At 39.9% G+C, this 19,265-nt stretch overlaps 1 protein-coding gene across 1 annotated transcript in view; it reads right to left on the bottom strand.

Annotated features, from left to right (window-relative positions):
- Positions 1–19,265, bottom strand: part of LOC126203843 (activating signal cointegrator 1 complex subunit 3) — a 251,150-nt gene that overhangs the window by 5,121 nt on the left and 226,764 nt on the right. The window contains exons 34-36 of the mRNA XM_049938218.1: positions 11,619–11,787; positions 4,605–4,892; positions 925–1,276 (exon numbers count right to left, since the gene is read on the bottom strand). Coding sequence (XP_049794175.1) covers positions 925–1,276; positions 4,605–4,892; positions 11,619–11,787 — 809 coding nt within the window. The remainder of the gene's footprint in view (positions 1–924; positions 1,277–4,604; positions 4,893–11,618; positions 11,788–19,265) is intronic.

Here is a 19,265-nt window from a genome sequence, read left to right as displayed (position 1 = left end):
ATTTTTATACTTTCTCTTTTTGTCAGTTAAAATCAATATCTCATTTGTTATCAAAACAATTCTACTGGGCCTTGTATTTTTGCCTATTTAATCCTTTGCTGCTTTTGTATTTCATCTCTCAAAGCTGCCCATTTGTCTTCTATTTTATCGCCTTCCTGTCTGTCAATTGTTGCCTAATGCTCCCTTTAAAAGTTTCAACACCCTCCAGTTCTTTAAATTTATCTAGGTTCCACCTCTTTCATTTCCTACCTTCTTGAAATAACTTCAGTTTTAATCTGAGTCAGAGTGTTATCTGTCCCTGGAAACATTTTGCAGTTTATATAATCGTAAAGCAGAGATTTCAAAAGCATATTTTATTTTATCTGGAAGCTTCCAATGTCACCAGTTTTCTTCCACATATCAAATCATCTTTGATGAATTCTAAACCAAGAGTTAGCAATTATTATGTTATGCTTGATGCAAAATTTCTACCACACAGCTGCTCCCCTAGCCCCTGTTCCCCTACTATTTTTCCTTATCTTCCTGTTCCTACTATTGACTTCCAGTCACGCATCACAATGAAATGTTCATCTCCACTGATGAGTTGAATAATTTCTTTTATTTCATTGTACAGTCTTTCGTTATCTTTATCACCTGCACAGTTAGTAGCAAAATTAACTGGTTTGAAAATTAACACTGCGTTTAACAGTAATCATCAATAAATCTGAATATGTGCATAACTATGACACAAAATAGAAACAGTTATGTAAATATTAGTTGCTTGTCTTTGCAATAACGCCCTGCTGGTATTCTGCAAATGAAATAAATGTTGGAAACGTTTTACTCAGATACTTCTCTGCCTACACTGCTGTGCCAGCGTCATAATTATGCTGTCGTTAGTACGCGCATCACGACAGCTGAAAATGCAGATGGTCTGCTACTGACCTGGCTTGCTGGGTAGCAAGAAAGCCAGAGGGTGATGCGATGGCCGCCCCCGGACGCCCACCACCCTCTTGAGTGCCAGAAGTTCGCCCCGCTCCACATCTCCCAGGGCGAGGATCCAGCCCTCATCCTTGCCCCGCGGGAATCGCGGGCAGTGTGCCCGGCCGTTGCCACTGTCCCTGTTCTCGCGCCTGAGCTTCACGGACAGAGTGGCCTCGCAGCCCGCTGTGCATTGTGCCCAGTCAGAATGCCGGCTGCGCTGAGGGGCACGGGGCAGAGGGCGCTCCGCTTCGCTGCCTGCACGGAGCCTCATATCCACTGACAGCACAGGTAGTGCTGTGAGAACTTGGTAGACCTGCAAAATGGATTGGTAGGCATATTAAAATTCAAGCAAGGAACCATTGCCACCTCCACAACAATATGCATCACAGTCTGATTAATTTTGCCAAATACCGACTGAGGCAAAATCCTCTAACTAGTTACCAAACATACCAGTTATTTATTCAAAACTACATGTCCATGCCAAAAACCTGAACAGACGAGCTATATGTTTCAGAAATAGGCATGTATCAGGCCATTTAGTAAACTTAGGATCGAATACATCTTTATGGCCAATCTGAGGAAATTACATTTAAAGTCTGATTTAAACTATTTGGCATATGATGTTTAATCTCCAAAACTGTGATGATGTCACAGACCTAATTAATCTGGATAGTTTGTTTAGTAACTGTGTACACTATCTGATGATTCAGAAAGAAGGTCCATCAACACACAGACTGCTCACATAGCTGTAAATGATTGGCTGCAAAATAACAATGACAGTAGTGACGATGGATGAGCCGGAGTTGACACTCAGTCTAATGGCATTATGACACATACAGAGGCAACAACACAGCTGGACAAAATAATGAATGCCAGGCAGAGACAGCTCTGGTCAAATAAACAGCAGCAAAATGCCTGTGTGATTGTGTTGCACATAAATGACATATTAATTGGTCCAAGAGAAACTTGCTGATTAGTTCTGGGTCCAAAAGTTAGTGAGTTAGTTACATGTAGCACAGATTACTTGAACAAATCTTGTATCAAAATGATGTGTAATGAATCAGTTTACGGAATACATATACATGGTTAGTATTAACACTAATGAACCCAATATTTTTTAGTTCTGCTCATACAACTACACTTAAAAACAAGTTTTTTAACTAGCTGCCTGTTTTGAAAGGAAATTTGTCCATGGAATAGAAGGAGATGTCCTTGAGAAATCATTTTAGGTTACATTTAAAATTTACTTTGCTACCTGTTAGATATTTTATGTCATTGTGAAAATGATCCAAAGATTTTTGTTGTTGCATATTGAACTCCTTTCTGAGCCAAAGATAACTTTAACAACGTTAATAAAGTTCTTTTTTTCCTTTAGTGTTGTACCAAATTGTTGTGGATTATTTGTGACAAATTTCATGAGCAAATATATGTATTGTGATGGTGCAATTAAAATGTCTAGCTCCTTGAAGAGGTACCTACAAAACGTCCATGGATGAGGACCATATGATATTCTTACTGCTCGCTTTTGTGCAACCAATACTTTCTCTCACAGTGGTGAGTTACCCCATGAAATTATTCTGCAAGACATTATTGAGTGGAAATATGCAAAATATTTCAGGAGGTTAATTGAATTGTTTTCAAGAGTAGCAGTTATACAAAGAGAAAAAGTAGCTGAAGTTAATTGTTTGAGAAGCTCAGTAATATGCTTCTGTCAGTTTAAGTTTACAAATGCACTGACTGTTTTTTATTTCCCCCAATTTCTGGTCAAAAAAAATACGAGAAAATAATGTATAAGTTGTACGTTTGCCTGAAAATAGATATAACAAGTTTGTTTATGGCATTTTCCAAATGTCATTGTAATTATTTTCTGAATTTTTAGATTATTTAAATCTTTGATAATCCGGATGACTTATCAAAGAACCTGCTGTGGTTAAACGAGGTTCCACTGTAACTGGCATTTGACAAGAGAGCCAGCCAGACTTCTCTCTCCTAGAATACACTAACAGGAATTTACTGCTAAAATTGGTTCCAACTGTTCTGACACTTTCACTGCACAAAATTCATGAAGAAGACTTTTGCAGGAGTGGAAATTTTACCTTTTTCAAGAAAAGATGTAACTCAGGCCCTTATTCAAAGTAAGAATGGATTTTTGGAATGCTTAGCTACACTAGAGAGGTCTGTAATACATGTGAATTTTTTTCATGATATTTGTAGGACAAAGTGACTTTGAACTTCATACCTTACAAAAAAAAGTATCTCAGTAAGTTCCATGTCTTTTGAGTTATTCTATGAGAAGTTTGCAGCTGTTCCTGGACAGGAAAATTTCAATCATTTGAGAAGTATTACAATTTCTGGGCCTACATAAAATTATTAAAAGATTTTTGACATGTTTAGAGGCATTAGAGAGGTCAGTATCACACCTGAATTTCAGGTATTTTATATGATTTTCTTATGAGACAGAGAGACTGTAAAGTGATTCTCTATAGCATGGAATGGAAATAACTGGGGCATTTGCCTGCAGACAGCATTTGTTGTGGCAACATCACAGTTTTGGAGATTAAACATCATGTGTCAAAGAATTTAAAGCAGACTGTAACTTTAAAAGTAATTTTCTCAGCTTTGCCATAAAGATGTATTTGATCCTAAGTTTACTAAATGGGCTGATACACGCCTATTTCTGAAACATATAGCTTGTCTTTTTCAGGCTTTTGGCATTGTCGTGCAGTTTTGAACAGATAACTGATATGTTTGGTTACTAGTTAGAGGATTTTGCTTCAGTCTGTAGTTGGTGAGATAAATAATGTCTAATAAAAATATGCAAGTATGGGGTACTTCATTGTTCACAGAATGTAAGTTGACAATTTCTATATAAAAGTTGAATTTATATCAAAATTCTGAAACTTGTACACGTGGTTTTAAGTCACTATATTCATGTGAGCAAGTGTTGAAGTACAACAGCAGTCATACAAAATCAAATACGAAACTAATAATCAACAGGAATGTATAAATTACAATTTTGGTATATCAAGATCATTTTATGAGAGAAATACAGGTGTTTCAAGGTGAAATAACCAAGCTAAGAAAATGTAATACAATAAAGTATGCAAAAATTATTGTAAGGTAATAAAACTAATTGTAATTATTTTATAACAATGAAAAATCATGAAATTTTATTTCTTCTTTTACTCCTTCAATTCAATTCACAGGGTAGGTGCTGGCCCATTCCAAAATCAAAGAAATTAGTAATCCAGAACCTATGAATATGTCAGTGGCAACTGTGATGAAGCTTCTTACATATTATTATTATTATTATTATTACTTAGGACAGGAATGGTGATGAGCAACAATATATTTTCACCTGGTGCTATAGACTGAGATCAAAAGCATTTAAAGTAATTTTATTACACAAAAGAGCCTGGAGCAACACATCTCACTGCCACATCTGCGTGTTTCAGTGTTGCTTCTGTTTGAATGTACACCTTGATGGTGTAGTGATGTTAGAAACTACATGACAAACCATAAATTAAAAGCAGGAAATGTTTAGGCACTTCCGCAATTTATTATAAACAGATTCTCAGTCAATAGCAGAATACTGATACTGCTAATCTCTCACAATTAAGGTGAACACAGCTAAGTCATACTTGTTCGATCTGACCCTCTTCAAGTTCCGGTCGAAGAACTGTCGCTAGCGACTCGTAGTTACGACTGACAGCAGAAGCCAAGCCCGGCAACGTGAGCAAGTTGCGGTTTCGCAGAGCGGGAGGCAGCCTCTGCTTTTCGAACAGGTAGAGGTGTTGTGGTTCGACGTGTGGGAGCGTTGTGAGTGGACTGTCTGACAGCCAGCGAGCCTGCACAACCATCTGCATCAGCTGCATCAGGCGGAGAGCTGTCGCCAGCCAGCCCTGCTCCGCAGCCATATCGATCATTGCCTGTGCCAAAGGAAACAGAATTGTTAGCAGCATATATAATTCCATATATCTTATGTGAATCACATGAAACCATGATGGCACAAACAATTATTTTTTGTTTGTTTTAATTAATGGAAGAAGTTGGTAGAAACCAACCTGGGAGAAGATCATTCTGGATTCCGGAGAAATGTAGGGACATTCAAAGCAATACAGGTCCTGGAATTCATCTTACAATATAGATTCAACAATAGTAAACTGACATTTACATGATTTTTAAATACAGATTTAGTTGTTGACAATGATGACAGGAAGAAAATAGAAATATTAGGGACTGAGTGTCTTATTGACGAAGTCATTAGAGACAGAGCACAAATCCTTGACAACAGTTTATATGGTGAATGTCAACAAAGTATGGTGATGCTGACAGAATCAGATTAGAAGTTGTGACATTAAATATAATGGAAGTGTTTCAATCCACAGTGACATAAATGCTCTACAAACCAGTGTGAAGACATTTAGCATGATAACATATGCTGCAAGTAGACTGATCTTGTCTTCAGAATCCCTACGGGAACAAAACTTTATAAGCAGCCTTATGCAGGATAACTAGTATTGACCTTCAAGTACCTGCCAACATCTCAGTGTCACTATCTCGTGAGCCACACAAACTTGTGACATTTCTATTTGTACTTCTTCCTGGCACATGTTCAGTGTCCTCAATTAATTCTATTTGGTATGGGCTCCACATACTTGAGCAATATTCCAAGATGGGCTGCACAAATGATTTGCAAGGAATCTCTTTTGCAGACTTACTACGTTTTTCCACTATCCTGCCAATGAACTGAATCTACCCCCAACCTTACCTATGATTAAGCCTGTGTGATCATTCCATTTCATAACCCTACAAATTACTACATTCACAAATCTATACGAGTCAACTGCTTCCAATTGTGTCACATTGACACCATCATATGGTACTGCTTTTCTTCATTTTGTGAAGTATTCAGTTTGGGCAGAAAAATAACTGACAGAGGCAAAATTACAGAGGATATGAAATGCAGTCTGGCAATAGCATGAAAATTTGTCCTTGAAAAGTGAAAAATATTGACACTCAATTTAAATTTAAGTATCAGGAAGTCATTCATAAAAGTATATGTCTGAATCGTAGCCTTGCACACAATTAGAACATGAATAATATAGTACAGACAGAAAGTGATCAGAAATTCTTGAATTATTGTGTTGCAGAAGAATAACGAAGAAAATAGCTTTGAGGTACAGTCTGATAAAAAAGGATTGATTGATTGATTTGGGATAGGTTAATTGTGCACGTCTTAAGGAATCAAAAAATTGTTTATTTGGTAATGGAGGGGTGCTTGGAAATAAAAACTGTTGAGGGACACCAAAGTTTCAATGTAGTAACCATGTTCAGGCAGATGTAGGTTGCAGTAGCTGCACACAGATAAAAAGAACAGACAAGAAGGAAGAGCATCATAAGAAGAAGTTCTTGGAGTGCAGACAACAACAGCACATTTTTCATGGAACTAACTACATTGGCATTAATGAAATGGGGACAAGGAGCTGAATAAACAGAGAAGAGAAAAGACACAGTTGGGTTTATCATTATTAGCGGGTCTGTCGGTTGGATGGTTCATTTGGGGGAGGAGACTAAACAGTGAGGTCATTGGTCCCCTTGGATTAAGGAAGGATGGGAAAGGAAGTTGACCGTGCCATTTAAAAGGAACCGTCCCAGCATTCGCCTGAAGGGATTTAGGGAAATCATGGAAAACCTAAATCAGGATGGCCCGACATGGATTTGAACCATTGTCCTCCCAAATGCGAGTCCAAAGGCTGTCATGAGATTACCTAGAACTTTATATTTACATTTAGCATGGTTCAAATGGCTCCGAGCACTATGGGACTCAACTGCTGTGGTCATCAGTCCCCTAGAACTTAGAACTACTTAAACCTAACTAACCTAAGGACATCACACACATCCATGCCCGAGGCAGGATTCAAACCTGCGACCGTAGCAGTGGCACGGTTCCGGACTGTGCGCCTAGAACCGCGAGACCACCGCGGCCGGCTACATTTAGCATGTATGGATATGATTTTGACCTTGACTTGCTACTTTAGGCTGGACTCTTTGTGCTTTCAATGTATAATTCACAGTATCGAGATACTGATGGCTCCAGTACACAAGTATTGGTACTTGTGATTGTCTATACATGGATTTCACAGGGGCCTGAAGTTGGCATAATAAGATGTCAGAACTGGCTGTCCAAATAAAATAACTTCTCAAAACATATGGCCATTTGATGATTTTCCTTCATAAATATTTGACTGGCCACTGTCCCGATCCCACAATGAATCAATAGAGATTAAAACTTTATAGGTGACACAACTGACCAATAAGCTTTTCTGCAGCCGGAAGAATGACACAGCAGACATCTACACACAGTATAGTGGCATAATTACTGTGGGCTGTCATTTATCATAAAGCTACATTTACATTTGAAACTTCCTGGCAGATTAAAACTGTGTGCCGGACCGAGACTCGAACTCAGGACCTTCGCCTTTTGCGGGCAAGTGCTCTACCAACTGAGCTACCCAAGCATGACTCACGCCCCCTCCTCACAGCTTTACTTCTACCAGTAAAGCTGAGCTACCCAAGCACGACTCACGCCCCCTCCTCACAGCTTTACTTCTACCAGTAAAGCTGAGCTACCCAAGCACGACTCACGCCCCCTCCTCACAGCTTTACTTCTACCAGTAAAGCTGTGAGGACGGGGCGTGAGTCGTGCTTGGGTAGCTCAGTTGGTAGAGCACTTGCCCGCGAAAGGCAAAGGTCCCGAGTTCGAGTCTCGGTCCAGCACACAGTTTTAATCTGCCAGGAAGTTTCATATCTTACTCCACAATATTTCAGCAAACAGACTCTGTGCCATCTTCATGTGATTCCTGATAACTGCTACTCCGCTCCTATTGGTATATTATATAAGTTGACCATTAGTCCCTTCAACACCCTGCTCCTATAACTATCTGTGGGGTCACTGTGGTGGTGGTGTAGGGGGATGGGGGTGGGGGAAAGTAATGGCACCCAGCTCTGAATGCTGGTCTCCAGAGTCTGCACTGCTGCTGTCAGGTCCAGAACTCACTATATAGGAAAGCCTTTCATTTTCTGTGTTCAGTGCAGGGCTCCACATCTGACTCAGTCATAGGCCACTATCTTTATAATCAGACCATCTTGGATCTTAATTTCAATGGCGTCCTTTATCAAGCAGCCCCAGGAGGAGGAAGACTGCCTTAGTATTTTGGTGTTGTTGGAATCCATAGCATGGCCAGTTTTTATACTCTGGTCAGCAATGGCTGATTTGGTGACCTGGCATAATTTAGTGTGGCATCTATGCTCACGGCAACTCTCTTCTACTGTGCATACAGTTTCCCCAACATATGGTTTTTCACACTGGTAGGGGATGTGACAGACTCCTGGTTTGCAAAGGCCTATATCATCCTTCACTGCACCTAGCAGTGCCAAGGTTTTAGAGGTTGACAAAATACATTTAATATTATGTCGCTTCAATATTTTGCTAATTTTCTGGATATACTGCCAACAAACACAATGCACACTAACAACCTGTGTTCTTCTTCCCTTCGTGCTGTTTTATAGGTATGCCAGACCACCAAATCAGTTGTGGCTGACCATAGTATAAAAACTGGCCATACTATGGATTTCAACCACACCAAAATACTTAAGCACTTTTCAGATTGCACAATTTAAGAGGCCACTGGAGTTATGGTTCAAGATGGTCTATTTAATAATAATAGTGGCCTACAACTGTGTCAGGTCTGGAACCCTATACTGAGCCTAGAAAAAGAAAAGCATTCCCGTACAGTGAGATGTGCACCCAGCAATGACAATGCAGACAGTGGAGACCAGATTTCGAAGTCAGTCACAACAAGCCTGATTGTGGTAGGAGTGTTGTGTTGGAAGGGGTAATGGTCAACATATATATGACGAAAACAGGAGCGGAATAGCAGTCACCAAGGACCACATGAAGATGGCAATAAGTCTGTTTGCCAAAAAATCATTGACATGATCCAGCCAGACACCTGAGAACTCTTCTTTCTTAATTGATACATTCATAAAAGAAACAGTAATTTAAATTCTCATTGGAAGATTTGGTGAGCAACAGAACAACATTTCCTCATTTTGGCACACACTGATTAAATATGCTGATCCACCCCTATGCCACACCCACACCCACTCCCACATGGGTCATAGCCTTGTGGAAGACACAGGTACAAGATCTCTTTGATGCACCCACCCAGCAAAACTAACTCCACTCCTGTTACAACTGTACCCTACCACATCAGAAGCAGGGCCACCTGTGAAACCAATGATGTCACGTATCACCTATGCCCAATTTCTGCACAGCATTTTATGCACTCATGAATACTAAAGTAGCCATTGTGAAGGCATTGCTAATTACGCATATAAATTTTTTTTCGTGATTTTCTTTAGATTTCTATTATTTTTCTTTTGTTCATATGGGTATTTCTAATTGTGATTACGTAACATTCTACAGTGGTTTTTTAAATGTAAAGATGTAATTGTGATTATTTCGTTTCCCAATGGATAAATATGTTTCTTGCTTTGTTTGTAAAGTTCTCTTTTGGAATATTATTAATTGTGAAAAATGCAGTCAATAACATTTATAAAGGTTTATGTAATTTACAATAGCGATATAACATCTATAGACAGGGGACAGCGATAGTGATATCGAGAGTCGAAAGGTGGTTGTGTAGTAGAGGGGATGGTGGATGGCGTGTATGTGAATCATGCGCGGGAAAAATAGTACTGTGTTTCATGAAAAGCATACGTAATTGTATGGACAGTGATACCAAACTATCAGATTGTTAATTCTCTTTACCACTGTGGTATGTAATGCCATCGCCAGCGAACTTTAAGAGCAAATAAACCTGACTGTGAAAGTGCCGCTAACATTACTTCTGTTGTGGCTGATTGTGCTTTTATGCAAATGAACTTTGCTGGTATTGGTTTTGGGTGGTGGAACTGTTGTATAACACATTCTATCAAGCCGTGAAAGTGAAGACTAATTAACTGTGCAAAATAAATGGCTTTCAGTGACGTTGTCGAAGTTTGAAATGTGAGAACAGAGTGGGCATTGTTTACAGTGTGCTTCACACACAAGAACAATTCTATGAACTGTGTATTTGTGGCTAAGACTACATGAATGTGACGAACCGTGTAATTACGGATGATAGCGTCACGGACAGTGCATAAAGTGTACGTCTACGCCATGTACTTTGAAAGAGAGGACATGTCAACAACGTTCGTATACTGGCATCTTGTGGTTTGTTAATCACCACGGGGTTAATGATACAGCTGTGCCAGAACTTTATTTGCGTTTCGCTGGAGAATATTAACCAGCGGAACTGTCTGTATCCTGATCTCATCATCATAACCCACCGACATCGTGCTGCCTAACGCAATGCTTCGTATGCAACAAAAAGTTAAGGGATTTCGCCGAACGCTATCCCCTGACCTAGAAACTTTCTTTCTCTATTAAAAGTATAAGAATTACAGACCCTATTTAATTAAATTCTTTGTTTAGTTTGTTTGCTTTCTGCTAACGAAAATAAAATTACAATCAGTGAATTAAAAGTTGTCTGGTAGTCATTGTTGAAACACCAGTAAATATAAACTTCTTCCTCTCATTAGGACTAATTCTCCTTGCATGTCAAAATTATTGTAGTTATTTTATGTAGTTTTATGTATTGTTATGAGGCTAGATATATCACAGTGACTAATAGGAGTAATAGGTGGGGGTGGGTGGGTGGGGGGGGGGGGGAGGATTCAAAGAAACAGTTGGAATTATGTACACAACATTACAGTAGCTATGTGATGGTAGCACATGTAATGGAAATACCTGAAGCCACAAGCATTGACGGTAAAAAATAAATAGGGTATCAGCATAACTGAAGACAGAAGAAACCTCTACTGACCAAAATGCTTCAGGACAATAGACATAAACCAAAGATAACACAGACACTAGCTTCGAAATTAGGGAGCTCCTTAATGTTGCAAGAGAAACTATTACTTCTTTCTTCTTGAGCTGAAGGATTGTCTGCATCCCAAATACAGTTTTTTTTCTTCAAATTTTGTTTGTACTTATGTACGTAAAGGCTTTTCTAGCAAAATTTCTTTTCACTACAACTTTTAATTGCCTACGCTCTAATCTAATTTAATCTGTGTTAATAATGTCCTGATGTTCACTACTCATTTACTGCTGGAATTTCATCATATCAATAAATTTCACAGTTGATGATAAAGGTTTTCATAAATAATGAAGTTGGTGTTCAATAGCCTTTGCCCTTTGTTCTTTCTTTTTGCTAGCATTTATTCCATCTAGTATGGGGTCTGCTTTTTCAGGACTTGGCAAATTTTATTTTATTGTTTAATTTTGTTGCTGGATGCCTTTTCTGATGACACAGTTGTTACGGTAACCTTTGTAAATTCCGTTACAAACCACTGTGTGGATTGTGACATGGTTGCAAATAGAAGTATATCATTTGTGCGTGATGCCAAAGGGGTCAATAAGCTAACAACAAATGAAGCAGAGTTATTTCAAATAAAAAACATTTCAATGTCTTACAAGAAATTTAACACGGCTATGGGTGCAGGGACGTGAAAAGCCTGCTCATCAATGCTCAGAAATGGATTCCCACCTGCATGATCCTGAGTGCCTGGTCGAGCACGGACTTGAGGTCGGTGTGGTAGTCGGCGCATGGCAGGTGCAGCCTGGAGAAGTGGGCCTGCAGCAGTAGCAGTGTCTTGGTGTGGGGGGAGTCCAGGGATGTGCCATCCACAGGCAGCGGGCAGCTCTTTGCCAGATCCCTGCAGATAAGGTAGCAGCCATTGTCAGAGAAATTCCATGTTATCTCTATAACTGCACACAACTGGAAAAGCACAATGATCAGTGGAAAGTACTGTAGTATTTACAAACTTCCTTCTTATTGTCCGATTAAGATTTACTGAATTAAAATGAATGGATCCATCACGATCAAATATAAGAAGATGTAGGAACATAAAGTGATAGAATCGGAAACTGGTCAGATAAGCTGAAGCTGTAATGCTATTCATATCTTGTGCCTAATGAAAATTTATGCTGGAGTGGAGCTCTTAAAACAAGATTTCTAACTTTTTGAAGGTCATTACTTAACCATTGATTATAGTGAATTTAATTCAATGTTGAGTAAATTTATTCATTTATTTCATCTGTCAGGATTACAGAATTGAGGCCATCTCTTACATATGATCAGACATTCTTACTGAATTAACTTTACAATATGCATTGCATATGAGCACTATACAACAACAACAACAACAACAACAACAACAATGTAGACTTCCATGGCATATAATGGGGGCGAAATCTTCTCAGGCTTCCATCCAGGTGGCAGTGTTGAAATTCCACGACATTTCAATGACTGTCATTCTTATCATCATCTGGCGGAGTGTAAAGATAACAACATAACATGGGCACTACAAACACACACACACACACACACACACACACACACATACACACACACACTCTTAAAAAGTAGCAGCTGCCTCTTCCCGCTCCCTCTTTTTCCTCCTGGAACATGGATTGCTCATGGGGGGGAGGGCAGACCACCATTCAACTTTCATTGCTTTCAGTCTTGCACCGACAAGCTAAGCGTTAATTGCTAGGCATGGTCTCTGTATATCTGCTCGTACAATGCTCCATGACACACTTAACTGATAACCCTCAATACTATTGACGAGATTGTCATTGCACCTTATCTCAATTGAGTCTTTACTGATGCTCTCCCAAAAGCCACTAGCTCAGCATAACATTTTTGTTCTCCCAAGTTCCTTCGTTGATGCTGCCACTGCTGATGTATCTTTATGCTCAGATGTATGCCCTGAAAGTATTCCATGCAGCGTTGTGAAATAACATGCTCTGTTTGCCCAATGTACTGTAGCCACAGTCACACAGTATGCTACGCTATATTGGCTGGGTATTTGCAACTGCAGTTTGTCTTTTACTGAGCCAAACACAATTTTCATTTTTTGTGGTGGTCAAAAGATGGCTTTGATGTTGTTTTTTCTAAAGATTATCCCCAGTTTGGCCGAAGGAGGCCCAGAACATGGGATAAAAGTAACTTTCTTTTTCTCTATGCCTTCCCTGTGGGTCACAAATAGCATGTGCCCTTTGAACAACAGTTCTTGGAACAGTGTACCAGTGTGCAGGATTATGACAGCTCATTGCATATAGGTACAGATCTGCCTCGGTCTTATTTCTGTGGACTGCATGCCCAAGCGTACTGTCTGCATTTCTTTCTATTAGAATGTTTCAAAATGGAAGACATCCATTCTGTTCTTGCTCCACTGTGAACAGTATGCTGATGGCTGCAAGAACTTGTCAGGCACTCTTCCACATTCCCACACATGGAACAGAACATTCTTGGGTTCGTAGCATGATTTTTCAGTAATGTGAGATGGTGGAAGTTATGATATGCTTTGCACGTAAGTCTTTCAATAGATGCCCAAATTTCTACAAACTTTAGTGTCAACATTTCTGCATTCTTTCTGAATCAAGATGCAACAAACACACTTGAGTCCAATGATCTCCTGTTCCTCAGCAATTTCTGAAGTTTGTTACTAAATGAGGGAAAGTGCTTTCGGTCATTAATCTATTGCAATGTTCTTAGGACTAGTACTAAGTTACAACTGGATGTCATCAACATGTAAGTGATAGTTACAATACACTACAGATTTTATTAATGGTAACATCAGGCTTTTTGCAGATAATGCAGTGATCTGTAATGAAGTACTATCTTAGGGTGGGGGATGAGGGGGGACTGAATTTTCAGAGAAAACGACATTCTGTTTAAGGAAGCAGTGAGGCAGTGCCTGACTTATAATAAGTTTTTCTTTTTTGACACAGTCACTTTCCTATTACACAGCCATAACTGGTTTCAGCCTACAATGGCCATCTTCAGATGCTACACTACAGAAAAGCATATATATTTAGACTTAAAACAAATCTGAACATTTTCACTAGGTCTAGTTGTGAGCTGTGTGAAATGAAAATAACATACATCAAAGTGCCAAAGAAACTGGTATAGGCATGTGTATTCAAATACAGAGATATATAAACAGGCAGAATATGGCACTGCAATCAACAACGCCTATCTCAGAGAACAAGAGTCTGGTGCAGTTTTTAGATCAGTCACTGCTGCTACAATGTCAGGTTATCAAGATGTGAGTGAGTCTGAACATGGTGTTATAGTCAGTGCACAAGTGACGAGAGACAGTATCTCTGAGGTAGCAATGAAGAGGGGATTTTCCCATACAACCATTTCATGAGTGTACTATGAGTATCTGGAATTCGGTAAAACATCAAAACTCCGACATCGCTGTGGCTGAAAAAGATCCTGCAACAACAGGACTAACGACGAAAATCATTCAAGGTGACAGAAGTGCAACCCTCCCACAAATTGCTGCAGATTTCAGTGCTGGGCCATCAACAAGTGTCAGCGTGCAAACCATTCAATGAAACATCATTGATATGGGCTTTCAGAGCCGAAGGCCCACTCGTGTACCCTTGATGACTGCATGACACAAAGGTTTATGCCTCACCTCGGCCCGTCAACACTGACATTGGACCATTGATGACTGGAAACATGAATGCCTGGACGGACAAGTCTCATTTCAAATTGTATCAAGCAGATGGATATGTATGGGTAAGGAGACAACCTCATGATCCATGGATGCTGCATGTCAGCAGGGAACTGTTGAAGCCAATGGAGACTCTGTAATCGTGTGGGGCATGTGCAGTTGGAGTGATATGGGACCCCTGATATGTCTAGATATGACTCTGGCAGGTGACACGTATGTAAGTATACTATCTGATCACCTGTATCCATTCATGTCCATTGTGCATTGTGCATTCTGATGAACTTAGGCAATTCCAGCTGGAAAATGGTCCCTCACATCCAGATTGCTACAGAGCGGATCCAGGAACAGTCTTCAGAGTTCAAACACTTCTGCTGGTCACCAAACTCTCCAGACATCAACATTATTGAGCATATCTGGGATACCTTGCAATGTGCTGTTCAGAAGAGATCTCCACCCCCTCGCACTCTTATGGATTTATGGACAGCCCTGCAGGATTCATGGTGTCAGTTCCCTCCAGCACTACTTCAGACATTAGTTGAGTCCATGCCACATCATGTTGCGGCACTTGTGCATGCTCGTGGGGGACCTACACAATATTAGGCAGGTGTACCAGTTTCTTTGGCTCTTCAGTGTATATATATGGTTCATAGCTATGGCTGGCATTCAGTGAACAAATGTTCATACATTATCAACCAAACATAATATCGGAAATCGGGAAATTATATACATACAACTACGTGTGCTTCCTTCCCTACTCTTCACACTAAATGCATGTGCCCTCTATAAGACAATCTACATTTGTCAAAACCATAAAATATAGCAATTATAACAACACTATTGCAATCACTTACTCATAAAATATAACAGTAGAATACAGGTCCTTAAAACAGTAAAACCGATTCAAAACAAAGTGAGGTCTCTGCAATAAAAGAGACATGGTAGCAGTCCTTACAGTACATATTTCCAAAGGCTCATGATGCTGCACTTCAGGTTGCTAGATGTCTACAGCACTGCACATAAGCTTAGGAGAGATGACACAGAATGGATGACCAGGGCCGTTCCCTGGAACACTTCCTCTGGCTGTGGGGCATTTACATTAGCTGGGCAGTTGTTAGGAGGTGCAAGTGCAACCTCCCTGTGAACAAGTCCCATAACGTGCCATCCAGGCTGCACCAGAGAACTGTGACAGGGAACGGCCATGGTCATCCATTCTGTGTCATCTCTCCTAAACTTATGTGCAGTGGTGTCTAGCACCCCGAAGTGCAACGCAATCAGGCATCAGAAATAAGTAACATAAGGACTGCTACTCTGTTTCTTTTACCGTAAAGATCTCACTTTGTTTTAAATAGGTTTTCCTGTTTTAGTGACCTGTATTTTACTTTCATATTTTATGAGCAACTGATTGAAATATTATTGTAATAATTGTTATATTTTATGGTTTTCATGTGTGAAGATTTGTTTAGTTGACAACGCATGACCATTTGTTCACCAAATGCTGCCCATTGCTATGAACATACGCACTTTACTTAGCTCACAGGTAGACCTAGTGAAAATACTTGTACTTGTTTCAGATCTTAATGTAAGGTTTCCTTTTCTCTACTGTAGAATCTGAAGTTGGCCATTTTAGGCCAAAAAACACTGTAATTACTGCAATATCTCAGGTTTCCTCACTGTGGCTGATTAATTGCGTGCTTTCAGGTAGTCTGTTGAGTTGTTATCCCCATTTTCACTTGGTATTTCAATGAATGACCCAGCCAGCTTCTTCATGTGCTGAGAGCTGTTGTGTACTCTTACTGTATGTTCAATGCAGTGTAAAAAATTTCTACTGGATGCAAGGCATGGATCCTACAAAACATATTTCTGGTGGCTCTGAAAAACACACAAAACTGGGAAGCATTTTTCTATATCTGAATTTTCAATGTGAGGTAATGTTTTGTATTGTTTCATTATTTGTATGATCTATCAATCATAATCCTGACCTCTCACTATGGTTTGGAATACGCTAGTTTTACAATTACAATACATGGTCTGATAGGAAAATATGGAAATATCTGACCATTTACATGATTTTTTTAAGTTTTTTTTTCCATAAACGAAATCTGTTCAAAAATTTTTCATACACTTACCTTTTATTTACTGTGCATGGTATCCTTTGATATACTCTCCTCCACAATTGATACATGGCTCCCAATGCAGTTTCCACTTCCGAAAGCAGTCTTGGTACATCTCTTGCTGGATCGCGCGAAGGGCCGTCTGCGAATTTTCTATTATCTCATCTACCATTGTGAATCTTTCTCCTTTCAACAGGGTTTTCAATTTTGGAAATAAAAAAAAAGTCCCCAGGGGCCAGGTCAGGAGAGTTCGGAGGATAAGGCAGCACGGTGATTTCATTTTTTGTGCAATAGTCATGTACGAACAGGGATGAATGTGTGGGTGCATTATAGTGATGCAAGAGCCGTGAATTGTCTCGCCACATTTCAGGCCATATCCGTATAAAATTTTCTCACAGGCATTGCAACATGTCCTGATACTAACACTGGTTAACAGTTTGTCCCTGTGGCATGAATTTATGATGAACTAATCCTTCAAAACTCAAAGAAAACGGATCAGCATGGCTTTGACATTTGATCTGACCTGACAACCTTTTTTTGGTCTTGGAGAACCTTCCCTGACCCATTGTGAAGATTGAACCTTTGTCTCATCATCATAACTATAGACCCACATCTCATCATCAGTTATGATTCTCTTAAGGAACATCTCGTTCATATGTGCATGATCCAAAAGCTCTCTATAGATTGTGAGGCTTGGCTCATGAGCCATGGGATGAATTTTGTGGCAACATGATGCATTCCCAAATGCTCCGTCAGGATTTCATGATGTGATGCTATTGTTACATTCTTCTGCAATCTCTCAGTCAGTCAGTCTTTGATTGGCACACACAATTTCCTCGACATTCCTGACATGAGCGTCATCCGAAAATGTTGAAGGGAGCCCTGAACAAGGGTCATCTGTAACTTTCGTCTGATCATTTTTAAACCATTTGTTAACATCGCGTTTGGCTTAAGCACTCACTCATCACTGTAGGCTTCCTGCATCATTTGATGTGTGTCTGTATAGGTTTGCCTGAGTTGCATGCAAAATTTAATGCAGGCAAGTTGCTCCTCTAACTCTGCCACCTCAAAATTCACAAATTATGTGACATAACATTTACTCAATACTGCAATGAGCAATAACTAACAGACATACAACAATGAAACTCTGGCAGTTACACATTAAACACAGGCTTGTGCAGGGATGCCAACTGCATTTCACTCCAATACACCACTGGTGTGACATTACGAATGTTCCGGAATTTTTTGAACAGACTTCGTATACAGTGCTTTATACCCTCTTGTCAGAAAAGTTCCAGGACAGGTTTTTCTAATTTTTTATTTCTGAGTTTGAAATACAAAAAGGAGCAATTGTTTTATGTTCCTGGTATTTGCACGTCCTTGAAATGACCTTGGCTATTTTTCCACACCAACTTACTAGGTGGCAGTGCTGTGCTTAGCAAAACACTGTTTGGGTTCTTGGCACATTGGATGCTGATTTGGAACAAAGAGTGAACATTAAGTTCTGTGTTAAGCTTGGGAAAACCCCCAAGTGAAATTTGAACAATGATTAAGCAAGTATATGCAGGAAAGGCACTTTCACGAAGTTGTGTTTTCGAGTGGCACAAAAGGTTTCATGAAGGCAGAGGTTCAGTGGAAGACAACCCCAAAGCTAGTTGCCTGCCTACAGTACATACCGATGCAAATGTGGAGCATGAAAGGCAGTTATTGCAAGAAGCCCATCATTTAATGTGTGTGATATCAGAAGAACTTAAATTTAAATTGTGATGTGTATCATAAGATTTTACGCTAAGATTTAGGGAAACGAAAACTTAATGCGAAGCTCGTCCCTCACATGCTAACACACGAAAAGAAAGAGGAAAGATGAATAATTCCTGTTGAACTAATGGATAGAGCCGGGTGTGATTCGACATTTCTGTCAAAAATTACTGCTGGGGATGAAAGTTGGTGCTACCAGTATGACATTCACACGATGTGTCCGAGTGCTGAATGGTGTGGTCCTGGATCACCAGCATCGAAAAAAGTCAAATGACAACCTTCAAGAACAAAGACGACATCCAGAATGAGATTTTCACTCTGCAGCGGAGTGTGCGCTGATATGAAACGTCCTGGCAGATTAAAACTGTGTGCCGGACTGAGACTCGAACTCGGGACCTTTGCCTTTCGCGGCCAAGTGCTCTACCAACTGAGCTACCTAAGCACTACTCACGCCCCGTCCTCACAGCTTTACCTCTGCCGGTATCTCATCTCGTACCTTCCAAAGTGTGAGTTGTGCTTGGGTAGCTCAGTTGGTAGAGCACTTGCCCGCGAAAGGCAAAGGTCCCGAGTTCGAGTCTCGGTCCAGCACACAGATTTAATCTGCCAGGAAATTTCATATCAGCGCACACTCTGCTGCAGAGTGAAAATCTCATTCTGGAAACATCCCCCAGGCTGTGGTTAAGCCATGTCTCTGCAATATCCTTTCTTTCAGGAGTGCTAGTTCTGCAGGGTTCACAGGAGAGATTCTGTAAAGTTTGGATGGTAGGAGATGAGGTACTGGCAGAAGTAAAGCTA

Source organism: Schistocerca nitens, chromosome 9, assembly GCF_023898315.1.
Source record: "Schistocerca nitens isolate TAMUIC-IGC-003100 chromosome 9, iqSchNite1.1, whole genome shotgun sequence".
Classification (NCBI taxonomy): domain Eukaryota; kingdom Metazoa; phylum Arthropoda; class Insecta; order Orthoptera; family Acrididae; genus Schistocerca; species Schistocerca nitens.
This window is presented reverse-complemented; position numbering and strand designations above follow the sequence as displayed.